Source organism: Podarcis bocagei, assembly GCF_964188305.1.
Source record: "Podarcis bocagei genome assembly, chromosome: 5".
NCBI classification, from domain to species: domain Eukaryota; kingdom Metazoa; phylum Chordata; class Lepidosauria; order Squamata; family Lacertidae; genus Podarcis; species Podarcis bocagei.
This window is the reverse complement of record NC_138129.1, coordinates 32676169-32700211: the sequence shown is the minus strand read 5'-3', so window position 1 is coordinate 32700211 and position 24043 is coordinate 32676169. Positions and strand designations below refer to the sequence as shown.

The following is a 24043-nucleotide window of genomic DNA, read 5'->3' as shown; positions in this document are numbered from 1 at the left end:
GTTGTTTTGCCATGTAAAATCCTTTACAGATGTTGAGCGAAGTGAACTCTTAAAGTGAACTTTTCTGAAATGCAGAGCTTTATAGGAGTAGTCATAAATACACAGCCAAGTTTTATTATTTAAAAATATTATTATAAATACATATATATAGTCCTCGTAAATGAAGCCCACCAAGGCCATGTGTAACTACATGAGGCTGCCATCTTGCTGAAGCTGAGCAGGTCTGGGTTTGGTCAGTAGTTGCAATGGGATCCACATGATGGAAGACCAGCAGAATATAATTATTAAGTAGATAAATTAATGTGAGCGAGCATTAAAAACTGTAGAAAGAGGTCAGTACTGAAGTCCTGTCTTCCACATTCCAGAAATGCTTCCCAACAGTAGCCTTAATTGTATATGCATCTTTCTCACTTTTCACTGATTGTGTCCTCTGACGGCAGCTCTTCAGTCATTAACAGGTAGGAAGTGACAGCTTCCCTCAGGCCCAAGCTAATTGGCGAGTCTTCTGCTAACGGATTTTCTGCCAACAAGTCTGAGCTAGACAGGAGAAAACATTTAAAGATTAAAATATGCTGTGAAGCAGAAGGGTAAACATCCTTCTCTTGCAAAGACGTTCTCATTATAGCATTCTGGTAGATTGTTCCCACACAAAAGCAGGCAGACTTCCCCACTGCTTATCCCAGTCATACCACTGTCAGAAACTTGCTTTTATCTCTTGTTGCTATTAGCAAGTACAACCAAATGCTTCTCTTGCAGCAGAAGTATTTACCCACTACAGATTAAATGGTCTTATGCTTGCTGCAACCAGTGAATCATCACAGCAGCGACCGTCTGCAAAGATTGCTGCCTTCTCCTTAGAGGAAGGATGCCCAACCAGAACATGGTTTTGAAGGCTGATAGTGCAGCAACATGAATTCATACAAGCCCAGAGAAAGAGACTGCTTAGGAACTCTGTGCTGAGTTCTGTGCTAGAAGAAAAGAGGATGATAATAATAAAGTACCTGCTGATCTCCTCCCAGTTGAGAGCTGGCTTCTTTACTACCATTGGTTGGGAGAGATTAGACTTCTGCCACAATGTAGAGCCTTGGATGAAGCACGGTTCCTTCAAGCAGCAGCATAAGCCATCTCCAACTTCTGTTAACAAAAGGAGGAAAGAATCTCCTAATCTGGGTCTTCTAGTTTTGTGCAGTAGACTGACTTGCGTGTAAAGAAGGGGGAGGTTTCTACACACACACAGGCATTCAAGGCATGGTCACAATTCAAGGATACATCCTAGCCATGCCAAAGTACTTGGAAGGATTCAGAGCAAGCTTGTGAGTCAGATAGAAGCGATTGGAGAGCCCACCACCACCACTTTAGCATGAGCAAGGAAAAGGCATCCTGTTATGTTCCCCAAGGCAAATAAGCAGACTGCAATTTGTGTGAGTGGCAGCACACTTGCACACCACCCAGAACTAGTTTCACCAAGCATAGGATTGAAACCCGTGTGCTGAATGAAGTTGAGCAGTGCAAAAAGGAAAAAAATAAGCTGGGTATCAAATTGTGATTTCTCGTGCCCAGGGAAGCTCAGCTTCCCCACTCCTTATTCTACAGAAGCAACGTGAGCCTCTTTTCCATCTGCTGCCCAGTCAGGAAGTTTAGCAGAGGAATAGCAGGCAGTGCGTACAATCGCGTGTGTGAGGAGCAACCATCCAACCCATTAAAGTCATGGATGAGGAATTTGTATTGCTCCAGTGGTTGAACTTCCAACTCCCATCATCTCCAGGCAGCATAGCTAATGGTCAAGGATGATGAGAGTTTGTAGGCTGTTAACATCCGGAAAATCAGAGTTTCTTGTGCATGAAATGTAATTCCCAGTACAAAGTGCACAGTCAGTCTGTTATCATAGACTGGAGTCTGTTACGGTACTTCTTTTAAGGTAGTCTTCTGGCAGTGTATACTACAGGCTTTTCCTGCATTGATAGCTGCCGCTTATAGAGCCCTGATGATGCCTCTTAAGCACACATTTGTTTTTTCTGACAGGAGTGCATGGCAGCTATTCTCTTCTATGGCAGAAACTAAAGATGTTATACTTGGGTCAAACCTGCTGATATGAGAGATGCTTCTTACATCGAGAGTCCATACTGGCCCTCTCATTCTCTACATCCATCTATCCCTCACTTGCTAGTGCAAGATGACCACCTACACAGGTATAACAGATGGACTGGCACACCTACTTACCCACTGGGCTTTAGCACAACTCTCATCTTTTTACACAAGAGGATTTGTCAAGGCCTGACTTCAGTTTTGGGGAGGACTTGGGCAGGCTGCTCTCCATGGAGCCTCCCAGTGCCCTCTGGCATTTGGGCTTGCCTGCTGCAGCTTCCCTTCTCGAGGGAGCCAGTGTATCCAACCTACTACAGGCTCCTACAAACTACAGCAGGGGTCGGCAACCTAAGGCCCCTGGGACACAAGTGGCCCATGGGGGTCATTTAACTGGCCCCTGAGCCACCCGCTCGGCGAGTCCCCACGTGCCGCACCAAACCAGCACAGTGTAGGGACTCGCTTTCTTAGCGCCAAAAATCGAGTCTGCGCAGATGCCAAAAATTGCGGGCACGCACGCGATCCAGCCCACGGAGGGATCTCCGCTGGAGTGAACCGGCCCAGACAAGGTAAACCTTGCCGACCCTTGCACTACAGCAGCAAGGTGGGAGACTGCCAGCCTCCCCCCCCCCCCATACACTCGCACTCAGGCTTAGCTGGTGGCTGTGTAAAGGGCTGCTGCTGCAGTAGCAGGGCATGAGCAGGTGCAGGAGGAAGTGGCTGGCTGCTGTGAGAATACAGCCACCAGAGGGCCCAGTATGCCAGCTGCTGACACCAGGACTGCTTTGTAACTACTGGAGGCCGCCTCAAGCAGGAACAAAACAGAATTTAATCTCTCCCTTTTATCAACCCGGAAGCAGGGAAAAACAAAATTACCAGAATAGTACTCCACCAGCTCCTGCAAGCTTGAGAAGGTGAGGCGAGGGGAGATGTAAAGCCAGCCGTTTTCCATGCAGTTAATGCGATAGTGTTTCACGCAATCCCAGGAAGCACGAGTTGCGTGTCTGATAGACAAAGAGTAGCAACCTGCATGTGAGAGAGAACACCATCAGGCCACAAAGTAGTATAAAATCATCACCTCTGAACTTTCTGAGCCACACTCTTCAGCCCACTTTGTTCCCTAGAATCCAGTGAGTCAGAAGATTTCTGAAGAGACTCAATACCTTTCTTCATTTGGCTCTCTCTGACCAGAAAATAACCTTCACTGTTGGAAGGCAGCAGCAACAGCTCCTCAGCCTTTGATCGGCTGATGCCCTCATAGAGCCACCTGGAAGAGAAGCGCACGCCACTGTTACTGCCCAGAACCCTTGTCCCATGCAGGCTAAGACTGGATCCTCCAGGGACATACACTCTTAGGCAGCTCTTGGGGGGGGCACACATCCTGAACTGCCCTACTGCTGCCCAAATTACTCCCAACCAGACCATTTATATTGCTGCAGCATAAACAGGAAAGCAGAAACTCCTACCCGTGAGAGATTTTGGCAACATGGTTGCTGGGAACATAGCAGCCTTTGCCCGTGGTTACTGACTCCACTTTCCACCATTCACCATCTCTGTTAAAAGAAAAGCATACTGTAAAATTGAGAATCAAGACTTTCCAATGAGCTCTTCCTTGAAGATCTTCCCTATTCATAATTGAGAACTAGGGAAGGGGGCAGGCCATTACCGTGACAAAAATACTTATACTGTTTCCAGCAGCTTTCCTTTTTAACTAACAGGGAGAAAATCTGTTATTTGTTGATAGGTGGGGATAAATACAACATCGCACTACAAGAATGTTCAGTCGGTGTAAGGATTTCTGCTTATACAATGGAACATTCTCCCTCTCTCCTCACCCCGTGCCCCCTAACTGTTCTAGGGGTTCCCCCAACCCTCTGGAGCAGATATGGTGAGGGTGTGGCTGGGGGGAGGAGTGGAGGGGAAGTCCCATCACACAAGCAGAAATCCTTGAGATAAGGGATTCCTTAGTTGGATAGTACCCAACGTTTCTCAGTTTCCTTAGCAGCCCAGATGGATCACACAAAATTTCATCATACAACAGGAGGTCTCATGTGCTGGAGACCATCTATGTGAAAATGTATTTATATACTATTTGTATTTCTGTGGTGACAAATGGTTTCTAAAAATTAAGTTTGACTGGCTGACTTGTTTCTTACATTTGTATACCACCTTTTTATCCAATGAGCTAAAGGTGGTCTACATGGTTCTCCCCTTTCCATCTTCTCCTTACAACACCTCTGTGAGATTGGCTAGGCTGAGGGACTTTGACTGGGCCAAGGTCACCCAATGAGCAGGAAATTCAACCACTGGTCTCCCAGGTCATAGTCCAATACTGTTATACCACATTGGCTCTCAATTATCTTTTATATATTTTGTGGATACTCAAGTAGAAGCCAAAGGAACTGGGCCTTAAGCACAAACAACAGAGAGCTTAGCCTTTGTCACACTTCAAAAAGTCTCAGAGTTCAGGCCAGTTCCACAAGGACACCCTTCGTCCACACCTTTGTGTATGTTTCAAGATGGGTAGAGGGAATTCTGTCATTCATCATCTCAGTGCAAGTACTCACTCAGATAGCAAATTCAGCTGCTCTCCCATCCACAGTATTGGCTCTGCATGTCCAGAAGGGAAATTACACACAGCAACAGCTATAGGGGTACTCTCACCTACAAGTTAATAAATAAAGACATAGTTAACGAACGACTTACAATCTTTCCATGCCTAGAGCTTCCCTATGATGCAATCTATGTGCGACTGCCCTTGAAGAGTATCAGGAAACTTCAGGTGTCCTAGGAGCAGGGTGCACTCTTATTATAACAGCTGCACTGGCTTCTAGTTCATTTCCAGACACAATTCAAAGTGCCCTAAATTCAGACCCTAAATAGCTTAGGCTTAGGTTATTTAGCTGGTACAGTGGCCGGTGTTAATTTTTAGAGCTCTAGTTGACTGGGTTTTATGGGTTTTTAGCCTTTCTTTGTTAACTGCCCAGACAACATAGATGATAAGCCAAGTACAGTAGTTCCTTGGGTTACAGACGCTTCACGTTACAGACTCCGCTAACCCAGAAATAGTATTTCTGGTTAAGAACTTTGCTTCAGGATGAGAACAGAAATCGTGTGGCGGCGGCGGCGGCAGGAGGCCCTATTAGCTAAAGTGGTACCTCAGGTTATGAACAGTTTCAGGTTAAGAACAGACCTCCAGAACCAATTAAGTTCTTAACCTGAGGTACCACTGTAATGGCAACAAATGATCTAAAAGACTTCCCATACAGAAGCTGTGCAAACCTTCAAATCAACAGAGGCAGCTTCTCTTGACATCCCATTGGTGGCTGGGGCACCACAAAAGGGCTTATTGATTGTGGGACTCCCTCCCCAGGGAGGTTTGTTTTGCCCCCTCTTGGCTGCCTTCCCCTGCCTGATTAAGACATTCCTGCTTCACCAGTTAGTTAGCCAGCAAAGCTGAGAAGTGTTTAAACTAGTAGTGGCAGCCAAAATGGTGCCTTCCATATAGGGCTGGGACCTCCAGTTCCCATCAGTCCTAGCCAACACATCACCAATGGTCAGCAGTGGTAGGAGTTGCAGTCCAAGACTATCCAGAAGGCACCATTTTTATTCTCCCAGTCCCGGATCATCCTTCCCCCACCTGGTACCTTCCACTGTGCTGATGGTCCCAAGTTAGCAGTGGTCATTCATTTCAGTGGATCTACCCCGAGTAGGACTAGCATTGGATGCAACCCTAAACTTTCTATGTCCAGGGATCGGTAGCACAGAACAACCTCCCACCTTGTGGCCTGACACCACGGCTGAGGCCAAGGGCCTGGCTGTTCTCTACGTTGGACTGTGGGCTTGGCTGAGTAGCAGTCTGCTTCCTCCTGCTGGGCAAACTTCCCATCACAGTCTGCCGTCAGCTGGTAGATTTAAGTAATAGTGGTCTAAAAGCACAGTACTGAGAGAGACCTTTTAACAAGAGAGAAAACAGAGGGTCATCAGCATCAACTTCAAGGTTGCATCGAGCCTCCCATTGAGCTTCCATTCAGTTGCTCACCAATGATATAAGAGCTTTTTCTACATGCTAAAACTAAATGCTGATCTAGGTTCCCAGCTTGGAGTCCTCTGTCCTTGGCTCCACTCAGTCACATGCTCCAAAGGACCTCTTCTATCAGCCATTATCCATCATTTGCTCTGAACTCAGTTATCTGCCAAGTGTTTGAAGTGTCCTTGCATTGCGTTAGGGAAAGAGGCAAGAAGCCATTTGCTGCCTCTGTAAGATGTTACTGGCTTCATCATTGGTTTGGTTATTGGTTTGAGTCCACTAGGGAAGTTAACATTAATAGCCCAAGGAAGAATTAGTTAACCCTGGAAAAAGACTCAAAATCAGAGGGGTCATGAGGACATAAGCTGGCCTGGCCTGTGAAAACAAGTAGGAGTTATGCCTCTGTAAAGCATTGTAGCCAGGCTAGATTAAGAAGGACTGAAGCTTTGGAGTTGTACTACTCTGCAAGACTGCAGTACCAAGAAAAATATGGATCTTTATAGTACAAGGTACACCATCCTAGTTAAAGGAAACAAAATTGGATGTCTAGGATGCTAGCACTGAGCCCTCCCTTGCCTTCTTTTGTATCTTTAGCCATGTGAAGTAAGTTGGTGGGCAAAAGTGAGCAAAAACCATGAGAAGCAAGTTTAAAAATGAAACTACACTTGCTCAGAGTGTTGTGGTGGTGCTTTTGTAGTCCATGAAAGCTTATGCAACAATAAATTGCTTAGTCTTAGGTATCTGATAGCTCAGTCAGTAGGGCATGACACTCGACTAGGTGACCTTTGGAATCCATTCCAACTCTACAATTCTATGTATTTCCTTACTTTATGCATTCATTTTTTGGATAAGAGGGGCCATATTTGGGAAACTGCTGTAGGAACCCCCAACCACTTTAATCCAGCCTTGAGTTGCCCAGTAGGGGGTGATTAACACTCTTCAGTAAAGACTATCCTACAGTAGAGGTGAACAGATGAAGAATCTCTGCAGTACAAAACACAGCCAAGTTAGGACATGTCACACTCATTTGAAAAGATGGAACTTATTGCCTTAGCCATAAGTTTGATGTGCTCCCAAGTACTTTGCAAATCAGTTTGGACTGTACTGCTGAGAGCACATGCCTAGGATGGCAGTGTTAAGATACCATCCATTTCTAACCTGGTTACAATATGCACTGGCTAATCGTGTTTGGAAGTAATGGCTCCACTATCTTTGAAACTTATGTCTCACCCACAGCTTGAAAGCTAAACAATTACCTATTGATAAAAGAAAGAATCTTTGAGTAGAGTTTAAGTCCATACTCAGTATAACCAGGCAACAAACATCAGTTCTGGATCTCAGCCCTGGTGGCCAGTAACATAGCTATCCGCCCCAACAATTAAAAAAAGCTTTCCTAAAGTTAACCTGTATTGCCGTTTCCTGTTAGTGGACAAAGCCTCATGGTTACTCTTCACACTTCTATGGTTTCCACCGTGGTACCAGGGACATTCAAGGCTCCTCTTTCACTATTCTCCTACTTATCTTAATCCTACAATGAAGCACACTTCAGCAAAGCATTTATTCACCTACAGTGGCCTCTTTGCCCCACCAGTCTTCTACTACTATCACCATAAAATTTGCCAAACCCTTGGTTCCATTTCTCAAAAGCATCGTGGTCTCTAGCTCCATAACAGTTCCTCCTGCTCCCAGTGATGCGACTGTGAGCACCACTCACCTGTCTATCCCAGCACCAAATGGCCACAGGCTCTTCAGAAATCACAGCAAGATGGTGATGCGACAAGAAGTAAGAAGCTCTCTTGCAAAACAGGACCCTTGAGGACAGTTGGTAGGGTGGAGCCCAACCCCAGTTCCCCTGGCTGTAATCGTTTTTGGATAGGAGTCAGAACACCGGGTCGCATCTCTCAATACATAGGGATGCACCAACACAAATCCAGACCTATTCCTTTAATGAACAGTGTCCAAAGATAAACGCACCTGACCAGATTCTCTGCATTCAGTGCTCTTCAGTAGTTTGGATTTCTTGCTGCAGCATCTTCCAAGCAACAGGCTGCCCTCTTGTTCTGTACACAAGTACCCAAGTAAAATCCAAGCAGCAGAATCCTCTTGGCCCTTCTTCCCTGAAGCACAGCTTAAGCCAACAGCCGGTGAGTTTGTGCTGCTCCTGTTGTTTGACTGCATGTTCTTGAGAAGAGCTGAATCTCGAGAACCCACAAGCTGCTCAATTTCCTTTTGACGTAAGTGGAAAAATGGTTGGTGTGACAAAAAAGGGGGGGGGGAGGAAACCACACAGAAAACAGATGTTTCTACAACACTGTTTGACTTTATTTTACCACAGACTAGAGTCAGGTAATTGTAGCAGGGTAGATACTACCTGTGGACGGGTGGTCAATTATGGAGAATGGCCTTTCTTGTCCCCCAAAGGGACATCATTGTTTTAGAATCCAGACAGACAGGTACACACTGCAAGTTTTAAATCCAGAAAGTGTCTTGTGTAGTGGTGGTGGTTCAGTTTAGAGAACCAAAGGGCACAGATGTGGAGGTGGCATACCTGCCCTGAAGTCTCTTTTGGTGGCCGAAGAATACTGCTTTAAGATCATTGGATGAATGAATGTTTTCAATTGCTTTTAGAATGCTTTAATATGTTTTAGAATGCTTTTGCTTTGTTTTTAAATGGTACATCTGTTTGCCTCCCTGGGCTCCTTGGGGAGGGGAGGACTGGATATAAATCCAGTAAATAATGACAGCAACAGCCCTACTTTGGTCCTTAAGCAATGCAGTTGGTTGGTTAGAGCTTATACAAACTTTCATGTGACAGGAGGCCTCAGTACTATTAAGTTCCTGCCTACCTGCCATTTATGAGATTGTATCTTTCACAGCAGCCTAAAATAAACTCCTATCACCACCACCATCTCCAGCTGGTGGTGAGTATAGACCTCACAACCAACCAAACGCCTCATGAAAACAAACAATGGGTGAAACAAAAGTGGAGCAAGCGGTCAGTGGAATAAACCTATTTTCTGCTCTTTCAGGGCAATACTTGATGGTATAGTAACAATTTTATCCAACTATTTTCAAGTTGTTTTCTTACCATGAGATGTAGTTCTGAAAACACCTCTGCAGTTTCCTCAGTCCCATGGAAAGTAACGTGAGTAGCGAACATCATGAACATTTTCCATGAGCACTCGTATTTCTCTGTATTTAGAGATCCCGATGAAGCACTTTGTTCCCTGATGTTCCTGTTCAACTAGTCACAGCCCCCAGATTGCTACATCAGGAAATTTAGATGTCCAATGTAGATTTCTTTTATATTAAAAAAAAATCTTCCATGGACAAGTGGAGCTTTCTGGCAGTATTAGTCATAAGTATTATGTATGCAAAGACGTCACAAAGCTACCCTCAGAATAACGTGAGGCTGCATTTGCGTGGGCAGCACCCAAAGGTCACAAGGGCACATTGAGAAGTAGATGGAGGAATCTGGGTTGATAAGGTGTCAGACATATATTCATAACATATTCAAAACAGCCACTCAAAATCATTTTGATCAAGAAACCTGAAACCTCCACAATGCTTCTCCATATGGTATATACATCATATGTACATTAGCGGATCATTCCAGGTGTTAGACCTCTGGTACTATCAATTCTGTAATGGTGTGTGTTAAGAGACAAGCAACTCTAATTGTAAATAGCGAGTGTACACATTTCAGCAGCAGGAATGGTTTTGTTAACTCTGTCTCGAAGAATTTACTATGCTTAAGAAGTTCCATGTTAATGCTGTCCCAAGCAGAGAGAGCCATACTCTCATGTGAGAATTACTTTTGCTCACCCTTTTGTTCAATTTGTTGCTTTTTAGTTACAGAAACCACTCTTTGGGGAAATTCTCTTGCGCAATATAAAAGATCTGGAGGTGGGGGAGAGTCAGGGATCTCTGAGAAAACCACACCCACCTGAGGACATTTCCCCCAGAAGGTCTTTGCCCACCCCCACCCCCACGGCGGCAGCATAACTCCTAGTGCATGCTGCTTTCTGTTGTCCATGTGCAATTTTTTTTGGGGGGTGGGGGTGGAGAAACCAGTGTGCTTTTCTTTTTTAAAGGACTTTCCTGCATACCTCATGGATCTCTCCACATCTTAAAGGACCCAACAGAGCCTTGTTTCTTTCACATTTCTGGTACTTGCCCAAACTGAAATACTAAAGTTTATGAATGGGGACTGTACTAGGTCAAGATGGTGTCATAGCCTTGGGCATGAGTCCAAAGGTGAGCTGGCTAAGTCTGGAGCAGCTGTACTGGTGCTGGCCTTGAGCTCACGGAGTCCAAGCAAGGAATCTTAAATAGCTGCCTCCTGCACTGTGCCAGCCCAACAATATGGGGAGTGCATCAGGTGGGAGGCCACTGAAAGAGAGATTAACACTTATTTTCTAGATGTAGCCCTTTAAGATCCACATTCTTCAGGCCAACAGGGTGGGAACAGTGGGGTGTGTGTGTGTGGACTCATAAGGCCTCAGTAAGAACAATATGCTCGCTTAGAATTATCTTTGGTGTTGTAACTACTGATCTGCCTCATAACCATGGGTTCCAGCTCAGAACAAAATATGAAACGTCATGAGTAGTCTGGGAAAGAGCAGTTTCCGTAGGGCAGGGACGTCCAACTCCCAAGAGGCTGCTATCTACTCCGGGGGTGGGGGTGGGAATCCAGCAGTGATCTACACATTTGGGGGGGGGGCGAACCCAAAGTTGTTAAGCTTTTTGGGGAGCAGGCCAAAATTGTTGAGCTTTTTTTAGTTTTGTTTTCGCAGTCGTGTGCCATTGAAGGGAAGAACAAGTGGGCTGGCCCAGATGCTCTCTCCCCCCCCCCCGTGGAGGGAAGGGCCTCCGCGATCAACATCAATCTACCACTATCATCTGGGGATCGACCTGTCAATAGCGGTCGACCGGTTGGACATCCCTGCTGTAGGGCAAGGGGACTTTCAGTACCGTGTTACCCTTCATTTGTTCATACTCTTCCCTCCACCACCCCAATCTCAAAATTCTGGATGAAATTTACATGCTATAACTACACAACTTGTGTCTCTTTGATTTTTTAATATTATCTACACCTCAGTCTCTCTACCATGGCACTCAAAAACGACTCAAAAATATATGCACTGCATAGAAACATTGACAGGACACTAGCTATGCTGTCCATCAGGGTTTTGTGTTTTTGAACACTGGAGAAACTCACTGTTTCATTTGATGACCAAGTCATTTGATGACAAAATCTGATAGTTCTGAGCTCTGGAAATTAATAGACTAGTCCAAACTTGGAATAAACACACAGAGCCACATTAACAATGAGACTCGATTATAGCTTTATTTAATTGGTACGAATTTTCCCTCCCAAGCAGAATCTTCCGGTTCCCTATTTGAAACAGAGCTGAACTTGGTTTTTCCAAGGATCTTGGCCCCATGAGCCAAGTATATTCTGCCACCGTATTATGAATAAGTCAGCAGCACATCAGCAATTATTTCACCCTCTTATCAGATCAGAAATCACACACTTCTGGTCTTCTGTGACCCAACGGGAAGCAGAAAAGCAGCAACCTTTCGAATTCAGGAGATCAATATAATCTGGGAACTATCTAGCTCCCAGGGCAAACCTACCCACTTCTATCAAGACTGCTGAATTTTTCAAGACAATAGATTTAATATCAGCCTATGAAAAATATATAAAAAACAGGCCCTAAACAGAGCACACTGTTACATTATACAGTACACAGATGCATTCCCTTAGCTCAATACAAGCTCAAGACGCCTGCATGATGCAAGCAGAACAAATCATAGACCCAATATAGTCCCACCCGCACCCCAAGATTTTTTGTAGCAACATAACTGCTTGGGGAAAGGCTATAAAATTGGCTTGCCTGTCCCTCCAGATGTCCAAAACCGTAATTTGAAGTCTCCACTGACCAGTTTGCTAAATTATTCCCACATATTGCAAACAGCATGTTTCATAATTAAAAGGCTTGGGGATTCCCCATGAGGAGGCTATAGCAGTGAATAGGGAAGTTTGCAGAATGCCAGTTTTAAACCAGGAAAATGGGGGTGGGGGTGGGATTGGACTACATACACTTTAATAGAACTGGCATTGCAATTGTAATGCATCAGTGTCCAGCAAGTTTAGCAAATATAGAATAAACACTTCCCAGTTGTTGAACATCAAAATTGCTGCTACATCAAAATTGACATTATTACCATAGAACACTGTGTGACTACTGGGACCTAGGCTGAAAAAAACAATCCTCCATCAATGATTTAGAAATCTATGGTTTTTCAGTTAATATATAGTTCACTTTACTCAACCATTAAATATATTTTGGAAAATTCATTTTATTTTTGGAGAGTGGCTGTCTAACAGGTGTAATTGATTGTGCAAGTCACTATCATGAAACAGTCAGGGTAAGATATTTGTATGAACATCTTAAGCCAACTGCTCTCTTCTTCTTCTTCTCCTCCAGCTTGGGAAAGCACTGGTCCCCCCGCCGCCCACCCCCAGGGTGGCAGAAGTCAGTCATTCTAAATATAATCCAGCTCCCTTTCTCAAGCCTCTATAACCCAGCACTCTGGCTACCGCAGAATGTATAAAATCCCTTGTACACTGCTGAATAGGACACTGTCATCAGGGAGAGCTAAGCTCATGAGAAACCTTGCTCTTTCTTTAATTGGTGTCCCAGCAGCCCTGGTAGGAGATCCTTTTGCATGCCTTTCACCACCTCAGCTATGAAAGACTTACACTTCCCTACAGTGTGAAAATATGCAGCATATGCTGGGATGCACTCAAGAGTTCAGACAGTGCAGGATTCAAGACCCACCCACCCCTGAAGTTTTAAAACACTGAATCTTCACCCCTGCCCCAAAGACATTGTAAAGACTGCAGCCAAGAGCCCTAATAACCTTCAGCAGAAGCACAACTAGAAAGCAGTTCTAAGTGCACAAGCCACAGAAATTATTTGGATTCAAAACAAAACAGGAGACCCACCACTTTCACATGGTTTGACAACACAGGAATCGGGGCTGGGGGGGGAGGAAGGAATGGCACCAACATATACAGTAACTCTCTCCGTTAGCACCAATGGAATGTTAGTGCAATGGATGCGTACAGATGTGACGAGCGCGCTGGGGAAGCTCACTTGCCACCCTTGTGCCACACACACACAGTCTGAGCTCAGGAGGATTCTGCTTTTCCAGTTTGAGTAGAAGCTAGATTAGCACAGCACTGATTGGCCAGCCCTTGAGTCACTCATAAATGTTCCCCACCCACCCAAAGCATTGCTCTGTGCAGCGCCGATTAGCTGACAGCCATGGCTGAGTCATGAAACCTCCCCACTTTCTCAGAGCATGTTCCAAAGAGGAAAAAAACAACAACCAAGACCGAGCAAATACCCGCACAGTAAAATCCTTTTTGTCGAAATGCTAAACATCACAAGAAGCAGGTGACGTGTGAAGGCCGGGAGCGGTGGTGGTGCGGAATAAACGCAAAGCAGACAGCTCACCTGAAACATGGCGGCCGTGTGGTGAGAAAGGAGAGAGAGAGACTGCTCTGGATTGTGTGTCAGCAAAGGCGCTCACCCTGCACAACCAACCCTCCCCACCCCAAAGGCCCACAAGCCCACTCCTGTTTTCAGGAACGTCTGTACACAGCCTATGTTTCTGGAGCCAATGCAGGGAAAAAAGAAAAGATTCAGAACATAATGCCAAAGAGACAAATAGCTGAGAAGGTGGCAAGTAAGATGGGCAGGCACAAGGTTGGGAGGGGGACTTATTAATGCCACATGTTTGGGTGAACACTGGATTCTGGGTGGGTTCAGAAGGGGAGAAGAGGGATTGTCTGGATACAGAAGATGGTTGCTTGCTTAGCAGGATACTTCCATAGTCTGAGGAGCACCAGCTGCTCCAGGAATTCCAGCCGCTGCCTCCCCTGGGTTGCTGGCTTGAGACCGTGTTTGGCTGCTCTCTCCAGAGCCAACGCTGGAGGACGACTGGGTCCGGGAGCGGATCAGTCTGGTCATACTTGCAGATGGCACTGGAAGGAGAGAGGCAGTGAAGACCAGAAATAAGCAAGTTTTGTTTTACCTTACTAGAAAATGCCTTCGAAATGGAAGAAGCGTAAAGTGGAGGGGGGGGAGTGGTGCTGCAGGAAAACAAACAAAAGGACGCATCACCTTTTCGGAGCTGCCTCCAAGGCGATAGCGCAAGGTTACACTGGCAAATGCAAGTTTCCCAAACCCATGTTTACCATGGTGAAACAAATGTGGGGGGAGGTGTAAAGGAGAAACAGCAGGTGGGAATAGGTGCTTAATCCCTCCAACCTCCCCTGCAGATACAATCCCACCCAGCTGCTCCACCCCCACATTCCCTAGTTGTGCTTTCATTTTGTACCCCTCCCACTTGCAAGTGCCCCCCCCCACATCTGCTGTATGATAGGGTAGCCGTATTTCAAACAGTGACAGCAGTTTTGCCCAACGCTGTTGGACAGACATTGCTAGAGACAGCGGTATTCCGGAAATTCCAAACATATGGCAAACCTATGTATGAGGAAATTCCAGGGTTGAGAATTCAGTTTTATTTTTAGCATATGATTCCATTCTCAGGTATGAAAATGAAATGCACGCATATGATTGAGGATGCTTAAGGCTTGATGTGCATAACTGCCGAAGACTCATTGCAATGCAGTCACCTCTCTGTGTGTGCATAAGAGTGCATAAACTACTATGCTCACATAGTAGTTTTAAAAAAGAAGAAGAAGCCAGGAATCATAGATTTTACTCCTGGATCATCACTGAGCTGCAGAACCATGCAACAGCCAACCAAATGCAAATGAAACCACTAAGAAAATTGTAGCGCAAGAAGCGTACAGTGGGATGGCCTAAGAATGCAAAATGTCGCCAGGCCATGCTAGAAGCAGAGTAACGAATCAGAAAAAAAAGTAACTCAGTCAAACCAGCCACACACTTGTAGGTACCTGACTCAGTGCTCAGGTGACTGAGCTGCACGTAAGGGACTGGAAGCAAAGACAAGAGAGGGAATGGGAAATACAGGTTAGTGTAGGAATGACATGCCTAGAAGAATGTGCGCTGCTTGAGCACCAAGCCTGAACACGCAGTCTTTCAGTATTTGCAACATGGTAGAACTTCAGGCAACGTGCTTAACACCACACTAGATGACCTGCAAATATAGTTTCTACTTTCTTGGGCCTTTAAATGTCAAGTGATTTTTTCCCCCAACCCTAAAATTAATTTCTGGCAATGTACCTTCTTTTTGCTACAGGCACACAGATCAGGAAGATGGTGATGCAGGAATTCCCCCCCCCCCCATGAAGTTACCTGTAGCAAAAGGCTTGATCCTGTTTTGAATACAAGTACAGGGCAGCCAATCTAACCACAGGATTAGGTAAAGGTAAAGGGTAAAGGGACCGCTGACCGTTAGGTCCAGTCGTGGCCGACTCTGGGGTTGCGGCGCTCATCTTGCTTTATTGGCCAAGGGAGCCGGCGTACAGTTTCCGGGTCATGTGGCCAGCATGACTAAGCCGCTTCTGGCGAACCAGAGCAGCACACGGAAACGCCGTTTACCTTCCCGCCAGAGTGGTACCTATTAACTACTTGCACTTTGATGTGCTTTCGAACTGCTAGGTTGGCAGGAGCAGGGACTGAGCAACAGGAGCTCACCCCGTTGCTGGGATTCGAACCGCCGACCTTCTGATCGGCAAGTCCTAGGCTCAGTGGTTTAACCCACAGCGCCACCCATGTCCCTAACCACAGGATAGACCTTGGCAATTAACATTTTCCTTTCTGGAACTCTCCCAATTTAACCCACTCATCAAGGAATCTGGGAATCTGGACAAATATGCCTACAGTTCAGAGAAGACCTTCTTCCAAGTCCAGCAATATGCATGGCCCATATTGGCCAGTAGTGAAAAACACCAAGTCTCAATGGGGAAAAAATAGACCTATCAGCAGCCTAGTGGGGTCTGAATGACAGGTAATTCCCAATCCTGCCCTCTGTGAAATAAGTCAGTGTTGTTATAACTTACTGTAGCCCATTCCCTGCACGAAATACTTGAAGGCTTCAGTCAGTTTCCCAGGCTGAAAAAATAAATATAAATATAAGCATAAACATAAACATAAATATAGCCATTATTTATACCCCTAAAAGCATACAAGATGCAGGAGACCCACTAAAATGAGAGCTCACCTGAACGACTTGAGGGAGCCCTCCACAGTCTGCCATCTGCAAGAAGAAATGGAGAAAGGAGAGAGTCAAAACCAAGATAAAATGACATTCAGCTAAAAATGCTGAGCAAACAAATGAAGCCCAAATTAGCCCAGCAAGTGGTGGATTATAGCATCAAGCTGAGACACAGTGTCTATTTCCAGCAAACATAGCTTTAAATTGAAGTTTCCTCAGGGAAAGAAAATGAATGGCATGCTGAGACGGGGAGCCTTCAGTGACATTAGCCACTGGGGAAGACGGCGAAAGGGAAGTATATTTAATAGGGTTGAGGTTAGCCCTCATTTCTGGATTTGGACTAAGAGGAAGCACAGCTGCTAACAAACCCATTCCCTGCTGCCATTTCAGCCTCCAGAGTACACTTAAATGCAGGTATACAACTCTGATTTCTTCCTCTGTCATAACACTAGAACTCAGGGACCTCAAATGAAGACTCAAGGCAGGCAAAAGAAAATACTTCTTCATGCAGGGCATTGTTAAATTATGGCATTCACTGTTGCGTGAGATAGTGAAAGATATCAACTTGGATGGCTTTAAAAGAGTATTACACAAGTTAATGGAGAATAAGGCTATCAGGATGTCACCATTGTTATTGCCCTCTGGATCTGCTTACGTGCTTCCCATAGGCATCTGGTCAGCCATTGTGAGAACAGAGTTATGAACTAGATGGGGCCTTTGTTCCAATCCAGCAGGCTGTTCTTATGTAGTGGAGGATGGCAAACCAGGAAGCACAATGAACTCTAGAATGACAGCCCCCAAGACAGCCACTCATAGTTGATGGTTACCTTCAAGAGTGTTGTATTCATTGGATCCAGCCGTGAATTGCATTCAACCTACAAAGCACAAAACAGCATTTATTCCCCCCCTCCGTTATTTATCTAATTCATAGTTATTACCAAGGATCCAGCGAAGGTGGGGACTGGATACAGGAATATCATACTTTAGCAGCAGCACATCGAAGCAAGGGATTTGGTGGATAAGATACAATGTCCCTGTTCTTTCTCGGTAGTCGTGCCCACCCTGTGGAACGCCTTTCCGTCAGATGTCAAGGAAATAAACAACTATCTGACTTTTAGAAGACATCTGAAGGCAGCCCTGTTCAGGGAAATTTTTAATGTCTGATGTTGTATTGTGTTATAATTTGTTGGAAGCCGCCCAGAGTGGCTAGGGGAACCCAGTCAGATGAGCAACATAAGGAAGAAGAAGAAGTTAGGATTGAGAGTTTTTCCGGGTATCTGATGTGACTGATATATGCCCATATGAAAGATGCATGAACATGTAGACCAGAGGTACCCAATGTGGGGAACTCCAGATGTTGTTGGACTCCAATTCCCATAATCCTCACACAACACAGACAAAGATGGTGGGAACTGTAGTCCCAAAACACAGAGTGCACAATGTTGGTTATATCTAATAAAGTCTAGTTATGACATCAAAAGCCAATACAGTGAATAAAAAGCTGGACTTGGAAGTCCTGTGTTCAAATTTCTGCTCAGCCATTAAGCTTGCACAGCCTTATCTAACCTTAATGTTAACAGCAGAATAAAATGACATAAATGAAACACTGAGGCAAGTCTCCAGGAAGCACAAAGCAGGGACAACACATACATTCTAAATTTCTCAACCTCCACAACTGACACTGAAAGCAAAGATGCAGATTCACTGTTAACTATAGAAGCCAGAAAAACTGTGGTGCTGAAAACTCATTTGATTTGAGAACAGAGAATTTGAGAGGGAAGTGGCAACACCAATTCACACAACCACATCTCTCAGGGCTTGTGTTGATGTTATTTTACCCACTTGAATCTTTGTGAGAGCAGAAGGGAATGAACTGAGAGACAGAGAGACAAAAAGAGTCGCTCGATATACATTGCCTTTATAACATCAGAATGGGCTGCATGGATCTAGACACAAGTATCTAATCACCAGCACCCCAATCTGTGCCTAACTGGTAGGATATGTATGTTGAAACTTGCCCAGATATTAACTACAGTTCAGAGATGAGATTCCCCACCCTCCCCTTGAACGTTAAGACACCAGGAGGAGAAATTATACCTGTGTCAAAGAGCTTTGACAGCTCATGAGTAATTAAAAGTATTTCATAGCTCAGCTTATGACAGCTGTCAGACTTACTATTGCTAAATTTTGGAGTACTTTGAATGGCAATCTTTTTGAAATCTGATTTTTACAGATTTGGGACTTGGCTCTGATGGACAAGATAACAGATAAAGTACGGCAATGATGGATTAATAACAAAAATCAGACAAAGTTTATTAAAAAAAATGGTTCCGCTTTCTTTCTTATGCCCTCACAAAAGAACATGAATACAGACCACCAGCAATTCAAGGAGACCTCTGGAAGGACACCTTCATTTGCCAGGCAGAATACTTTTCAATAATTCCTTGACTATTCTGCTATCATAAAACTGTATTCTGGGAGGTGGGGAAATGGGAACTTTGTTATGATTATATATTGTGATATATGAAAATCAGTAAGTGAATAGTTTAAAAAGCAATGGCCTGTATTTTATCCTCACACAAATTCAAGACTCATGGATAGAAGCAAACATCTCACTTGATAAATACTACTTGAACGGATTGTGTGAAATTTGCAGAGTTTCTCCTGCCAAGAAAGGAAGGAAGTGGAGAGTAAGGAGTATAATAACCAGGCATACTTACCACAGCTTCAACTGCTGGTGAGCTGTCCCCAACCACTAATAAGACAGGACACCTGTACAAAATCCACAGGATAAAGTTGTAGTCTGCACAATTTAAACAAGCAACAACTCCTGCTGTCATAAATTCTGATGTTTTATTTTTTGCTAAGAGTTGCTAGCATTTCTATAAAGCAACCCTAAACCAAGAAAATACCATCATTTGTATTACAATTCCTGTTCATTTGAATACCCTACATTTCTGGTCTGCAATACATCTCCATTGCTCCGCAACAAAACATCCCACCATACTAGCTATTGGAGTCTTGGGAGAACCCCCAGAGAAGATTTGGGGAGATGCAGGAGGTGTGTAGGGGAGGGAAAGGTTTGTTGCACAAGCAGAAGACATTCCGTGCACAAAGTGACTTCACCGGATACATGAATACTTCATTATGCTGTATTTCTATACTAGATCACTATTTCTTAATGTACTTAATGCCAGTGTACATTCATTCATTCATTCATTCATTCAAACATGCCTGTACCAACTGATAGAGACACAGGGAAAGTGAACTCACCACATTTTGTTCATATGTACTACTTTCCCCCCATGATGGAGCTTGGGGAAATAATTATCTGTGCTTTAGGGCAGATACCCACTGTGCAGTGCAATGACGGGCTGAAGGCCTGTGACATGAAACATCTATCACCCCAGCAACAGTTTTTCAAACATCTGAAGGGCTATGGCATAAATGGATCACATTTGGTTTTTGTTGTTCCAGAGGGTAGCACCAGAACCAATTGGTTTGAATTGCAAAAAAGGGGATTTCAACTGAACTTTAGGAAGAATCGCCACGGTGAAACAGAATGCCTAGAAGGCATTCCTTTGTTAGAGGTTTTTAAGCGGAGTCTGCACAGCCATGTATCTATCAATGGATTTCCTGCATTAGCAGCGGGTTGGGGTTTAACTGACTTGGAGGTCTTTTTCAACTTTAGGAGAGAGAAATGAATTAAATAAAAATAAAGGCAGTTAGATAGGCTGAAGTAGATATTTGGGGTGCAGATAACTCAATTAAGCGTCCAATTTGCAAGTTGTTCTACCAAAAGCATTGCAAAAGGAGATAAATCATGTACTACATTAATATTTTTAAAGGACGTGGAACTCTGGGTACACGGGCAATGGGGAAACAGAGGAAACAGAATACTGCTAAACTTAGAAAAGGAATTCCACATAATTTCAAGCACAGGTTCAAAGATGACCAAGATAAACTTACTTGAGTGTTTTTCCTGCCTCTTCAGTCATACCCAAGACTGGTCTCTCAATGTCCAGATCTCTACGGCTAGGAAGACAATAGGAGAGGACCAAGTCAAACAAGGCTGGGATGGAGGCAATGTGGGCATTGCCTAACTCAGGCATCCCCAAATTCGAACCTCTGGAAGTTTTGGGACTACAACTCCCACCATCCCTAGCTAACAGGAGCAGTGGTCAGGGATGATGGGAATTGTAGTCCCAAAACATCTGCAGGGCCGCGTTTGGGGGTGCCTGGCCTAACTACTCTACGAGGTGCACAATTTCCCTCTTGTTACCAACAACCGGCACATGTGCTTTAGTCCCCACCCACCCCTCAGCTTGCCACATGACTACTTTATCTCCTAGTTGTTTGCTCTATTCATAAGCTAGAAAGCATAAAAAGAATGAAGCAACCAGACTAAGATTTTGCTTAGATAAAAAAGCCCTGACAACTAGAACAACATTATAGGGTCACATGTCAATGGCACTGGATCTTAAACTAAAGAAGGGAACCTGGTAAGCTTCTTGAACGAGGGAGGCTCTTTGATTTTTTTAAAACAAAGGCTATTCCAATATACATGCTGTCAACTGCTGCAGAAGCACTATGTATGCACAATTATACTTTCAAGGTTGGGGTGGGGGGGTGAAACAGGATTCTATACCAGTCTTGTACCTGTTATAGGAGGTGACAAAGAGCTGTAAGTTCTCCTGATTGATGTCCTGTGCAATATGAAGTCTGTAGGTCTGGATCAGCTCCAAGTTAGCTTGCAGTTCTTCCTAGTGAAGAATGACAAATATTCTAATCAGTTGTCTTGCTAACCATGCTATTCAAAAAAAAGCAAATATACAAGGAATTTGTCAAATGAAACTACAAAAAACCCTTTCAATACAAGCTTTCAAACATGCCTTTTAGGACTCATTTGCTCTAGTTTGCCTTTTACAATGTTTTTAATGAAACTGATTCCTGAAACTTGGCACTTCTTTATAATTCTGATTATGTGGTTTTTGTAAACACTCTGATGTATTTCAAATTAAACTCCTTTAGTTGTACACTACATTGAGAGGCCTATGCCCTAAGAGACAGAATATAAATATTACAAATAAAACACTTGTATGAAGAGCTTGCTGTAAAGGAAGGAGAGATAGTGGGAGGTCACATATACATGTACTTGCAGCATGAGTATACACATAAAGAATCAACACACAGGAAATATTCCAATGCTGGAATGTTTAGCAATGCCTGGTCACCCCAGAATGCTCAAGAAAAGGGGAGCAGAATGTCAACACACTCTTTTTTTTTTACTCATTCAACAACTCAAAACTGAGACAGTAATAATGTTATTGTAAGCAGCTACTGAGGTTAGGATCAAAGCAGTTCATTTTTATTTAAAGTTCTTTATATTAATAGGCATTTTCGATATTGGATCCAGCAGTTGACTTACATGACCAAAATGGTGAGCCAGAACAATGTCCACAATGTTTGTTGTCCACCCAGAAAACTGGAAAAAAAGAAAAGTCAAATTATTTCAAGTGGTGGCACTACACGGTAGTCAAGCAACACAGAACAGGCTGCAGTCACAACTCCAACACCCATTTACTTTTGAAGAAACCACATTAAATCCAATGGGATTTTACTTCTGCGCAGACATGATGGGGCTAATGAAAGATGTAATCCAAGATCTGGAGGGGACCACACTGGCTACCCTGATGTGCATAAATCTGGCAAACAATTATACAACAGTGCATATGAAGGCAAAAGTAAGTATTTTTTTTTTCTTGTTTAAAAGTTCCATCCCACTGGCTCTTTTTTATTTATTTTTTAACCTGCCTGTTGCATTCCATATGCATTGCCATAGAAAAAGTACCGTATTTTTTCTGTTTATAAGACTAATTTCCCCCCCTGAAAAATTAGGGGGTGTCTTATACTCTGGGCCATAAGTAGGCAAACTAAGACCTGGGGGCCGGATCCGGCCCAATCGCCTTCTAAATCCGGCCCACGAACGGTCATGGAATGAGCGTGTTTTTACATGAGTAGAATGTGTGCTTTTATTTAAAATGCATCTCTGGTTTATTTGTGGGGCATAGGAATTCGTTCATTTCCCTCCCCCAAAAATATAGTCCGGCCCCCCACAATGTCTGAGGGACAGTGGACTGGCCCCCTGCTGAAAAAGTTTGCTGACCCCTGCTCTGGGCCATCTCCCCCCCCCCATTTTCTTAAATCTGAGTTCCCCAAAATAGGGGGCGTCTTATAGGTGGAAAAATACGGTATATAGAAAAGTATATTCTTTGGCTCTGTGTCAGCTACATGGCTGGGTATCTCTAGTTAGAATAAAGAAGAGAAGAGTTTAACCTTTGCTTTAAAAAAGCAAACAAATGAAAGGCAAAGCAGTCATCAATAATATCAAAGCATTCACTAAAACCTAATTCCAGTAACTGAATAATGTAAATCAGCATTGGCATTCCAATTATGGAAGAACAATCCTACCTTGGATGCTGCCCAGTCCATCCATCCTTTTCCACATGGGTCAATGTTAACAAGTACCAGACCTTCCACCAAGTCAGGGTGATGCAACTAAAAAATAAAAAACCACATGTAAATTGCAGGTAGAACAAGATTTAATCCTCCCTTTCCCCCAAAGATTGGCATGAGAATCTGGGACACGGCTTATGTGACTCAGCTGTCTAGTATGATAAGAGTAAGGAAAGAGAGTTTTTTAACCTGAAAAACAGACCACTTTTGTTATATAATGTAATAATAAGGTTCAAGATATGGTACAACCTTACTCTTCATTAACAGTAACTGAATTATTGATTTCAGTCTCGATTAGTAAAGCGTACTTGATTATATATAATTTTGTTCCTAAAAGCAAGATAACACAAGCCAGAAAGATGAAACTTTTATAAAATAACTTAATTGTTTTTCTTAAGTTCTGGTTAGATTAAAAAAAAATGGAAATGGAAAATGAGGATTTAATACATTTCAATTCAAAATGAACTTCTTTTTTGAGGAACATGTCTAGTGTGTATGTTCCCAAATATTGTGCTTTAAAACGCAAAGGAGTATGAATGACTAGCCTAGACCACAGTAACTATAAGGCAACCATGTATGAGCAATGTATACCGCCTTGAGCTCCTTGAAAGGTGGTATATAAATGCAATACAATAAAATGAAATGAAATAGCCACAATATTAAGGGTGTATGCCAAAGAGCTCATTTTAGCCTGGGAAATAATACATGAGAAGACTAGTAGACTTAACTGGCACTTAAGGGATGCGGGTGGCGCTGTGGGTTAAACCACAGAGCCTAGGACTTGCCAGTCAGAAGGTCGGCAGTTCAAATCCCCGCAACGGGGTGAGCTCCCGTTGCTCAGTCCCTGCTCCTGCCAACCTAGCAGTTCGAAAGCACGGCAAAGTGCAAGTAGATAAATAGGTACTGCTCCAGCGGGAAGGTAAACGGTGTTTCCGTGCGCTGCTCTGGTTTGCCAGAAGCGGCTTAGTCATGCTGGCCACATGACCCGGAAGCTGTACGCCGGCTCCCTCGGCCAATAAAGCAAGATGAGCGCCACAACCCCAGAGTCGGCCACGACTGGACCTAATGATCAGGGGTAAATTTACCTTTAACAGTAAATTTACTGGTTTGTTGAGTGATCATCCTCCTGGAATTGAATAGCAGCCCACAAGGATCTATCCATCACTTTGAATTAACTATCTCACCTTTCATCAA

At 43.9% G+C, this 24043-nt stretch overlaps 2 protein-coding genes across 11 annotated transcripts in view; both read right to left on the bottom strand.

Moving 5' to 3' along the window:
* Positions 1-78: 78 nt before the first annotated feature.
* Positions 79-11297, bottom strand: SLA2 (Src like adaptor 2). 6 transcript variants are annotated; one of them, XM_081196684.1, is made up of 8 exons: positions 7827-11297; positions 5863-6011; positions 4650-4752; positions 3549-3635; positions 3246-3349; positions 2959-3108; positions 1002-1134; positions 79-537 (listed from the first exon to the last, which is right to left on the bottom strand). In XM_081196684.1, the coding sequence occupies exons 2-8, from the start codon at positions 5969-5971 to the stop codon at positions 408-410; spliced, it is 816 nt and encodes a 271-aa protein (XP_081052810.1). In that variant the 5' UTR covers positions 5972-6011; positions 7827-11297; the 3' UTR covers positions 79-407. The 6 variants fall into 6 exon arrangements, with proteins under 6 accessions (XP_081052810.1, XP_081052809.1, XP_081052813.1 ...); XM_081196683.1 differs by having other exon boundaries at positions 5863-6036; positions 8087-11297; XM_081196687.1 differs by having other exon boundaries at positions 79-532; positions 5863-6036; positions 8087-11297.
* A 139-nt stretch (positions 11298-11436) lies between these two features.
* NDRG3 (NDRG family member 3) overlaps positions 11437-24043 on the bottom strand; it is a 58368-nt gene continuing 45761 nt past the window's right edge. For 3 of the 5 annotated variants that reach the window (XM_081196550.1, XM_081196548.1, XM_081196549.1), the window contains 10 exons: positions 22805-22891; positions 21762-21818; positions 20993-21096; positions 20303-20368; positions 19054-19105; positions 17161-17208; positions 16340-16375; positions 16179-16230; positions 15111-15149; positions 11437-14171 (listed from right to left, as the gene is read on the bottom strand). In XM_081196550.1, coding sequence (XP_081052676.1) covers positions 14002-14171; positions 15111-15149; positions 16179-16230; positions 16340-16375; positions 17161-17208; positions 19054-19105; positions 20303-20368; positions 20993-21096; positions 21762-21818; positions 22805-22891 — 711 coding nt within the window. In that variant the 3' untranslated portion in view covers positions 11437-14001. The remainder of the gene's footprint in view (positions 14172-15110; positions 15150-16178; positions 16231-16339; positions 16376-17160; positions 17209-19053; positions 19106-20302; positions 20369-20992; positions 21097-21761; positions 21819-22804; positions 22892-24043) is intronic. The other 2 variants (XM_081196551.1, XM_081196552.1) reach the window with 1 other exon arrangement.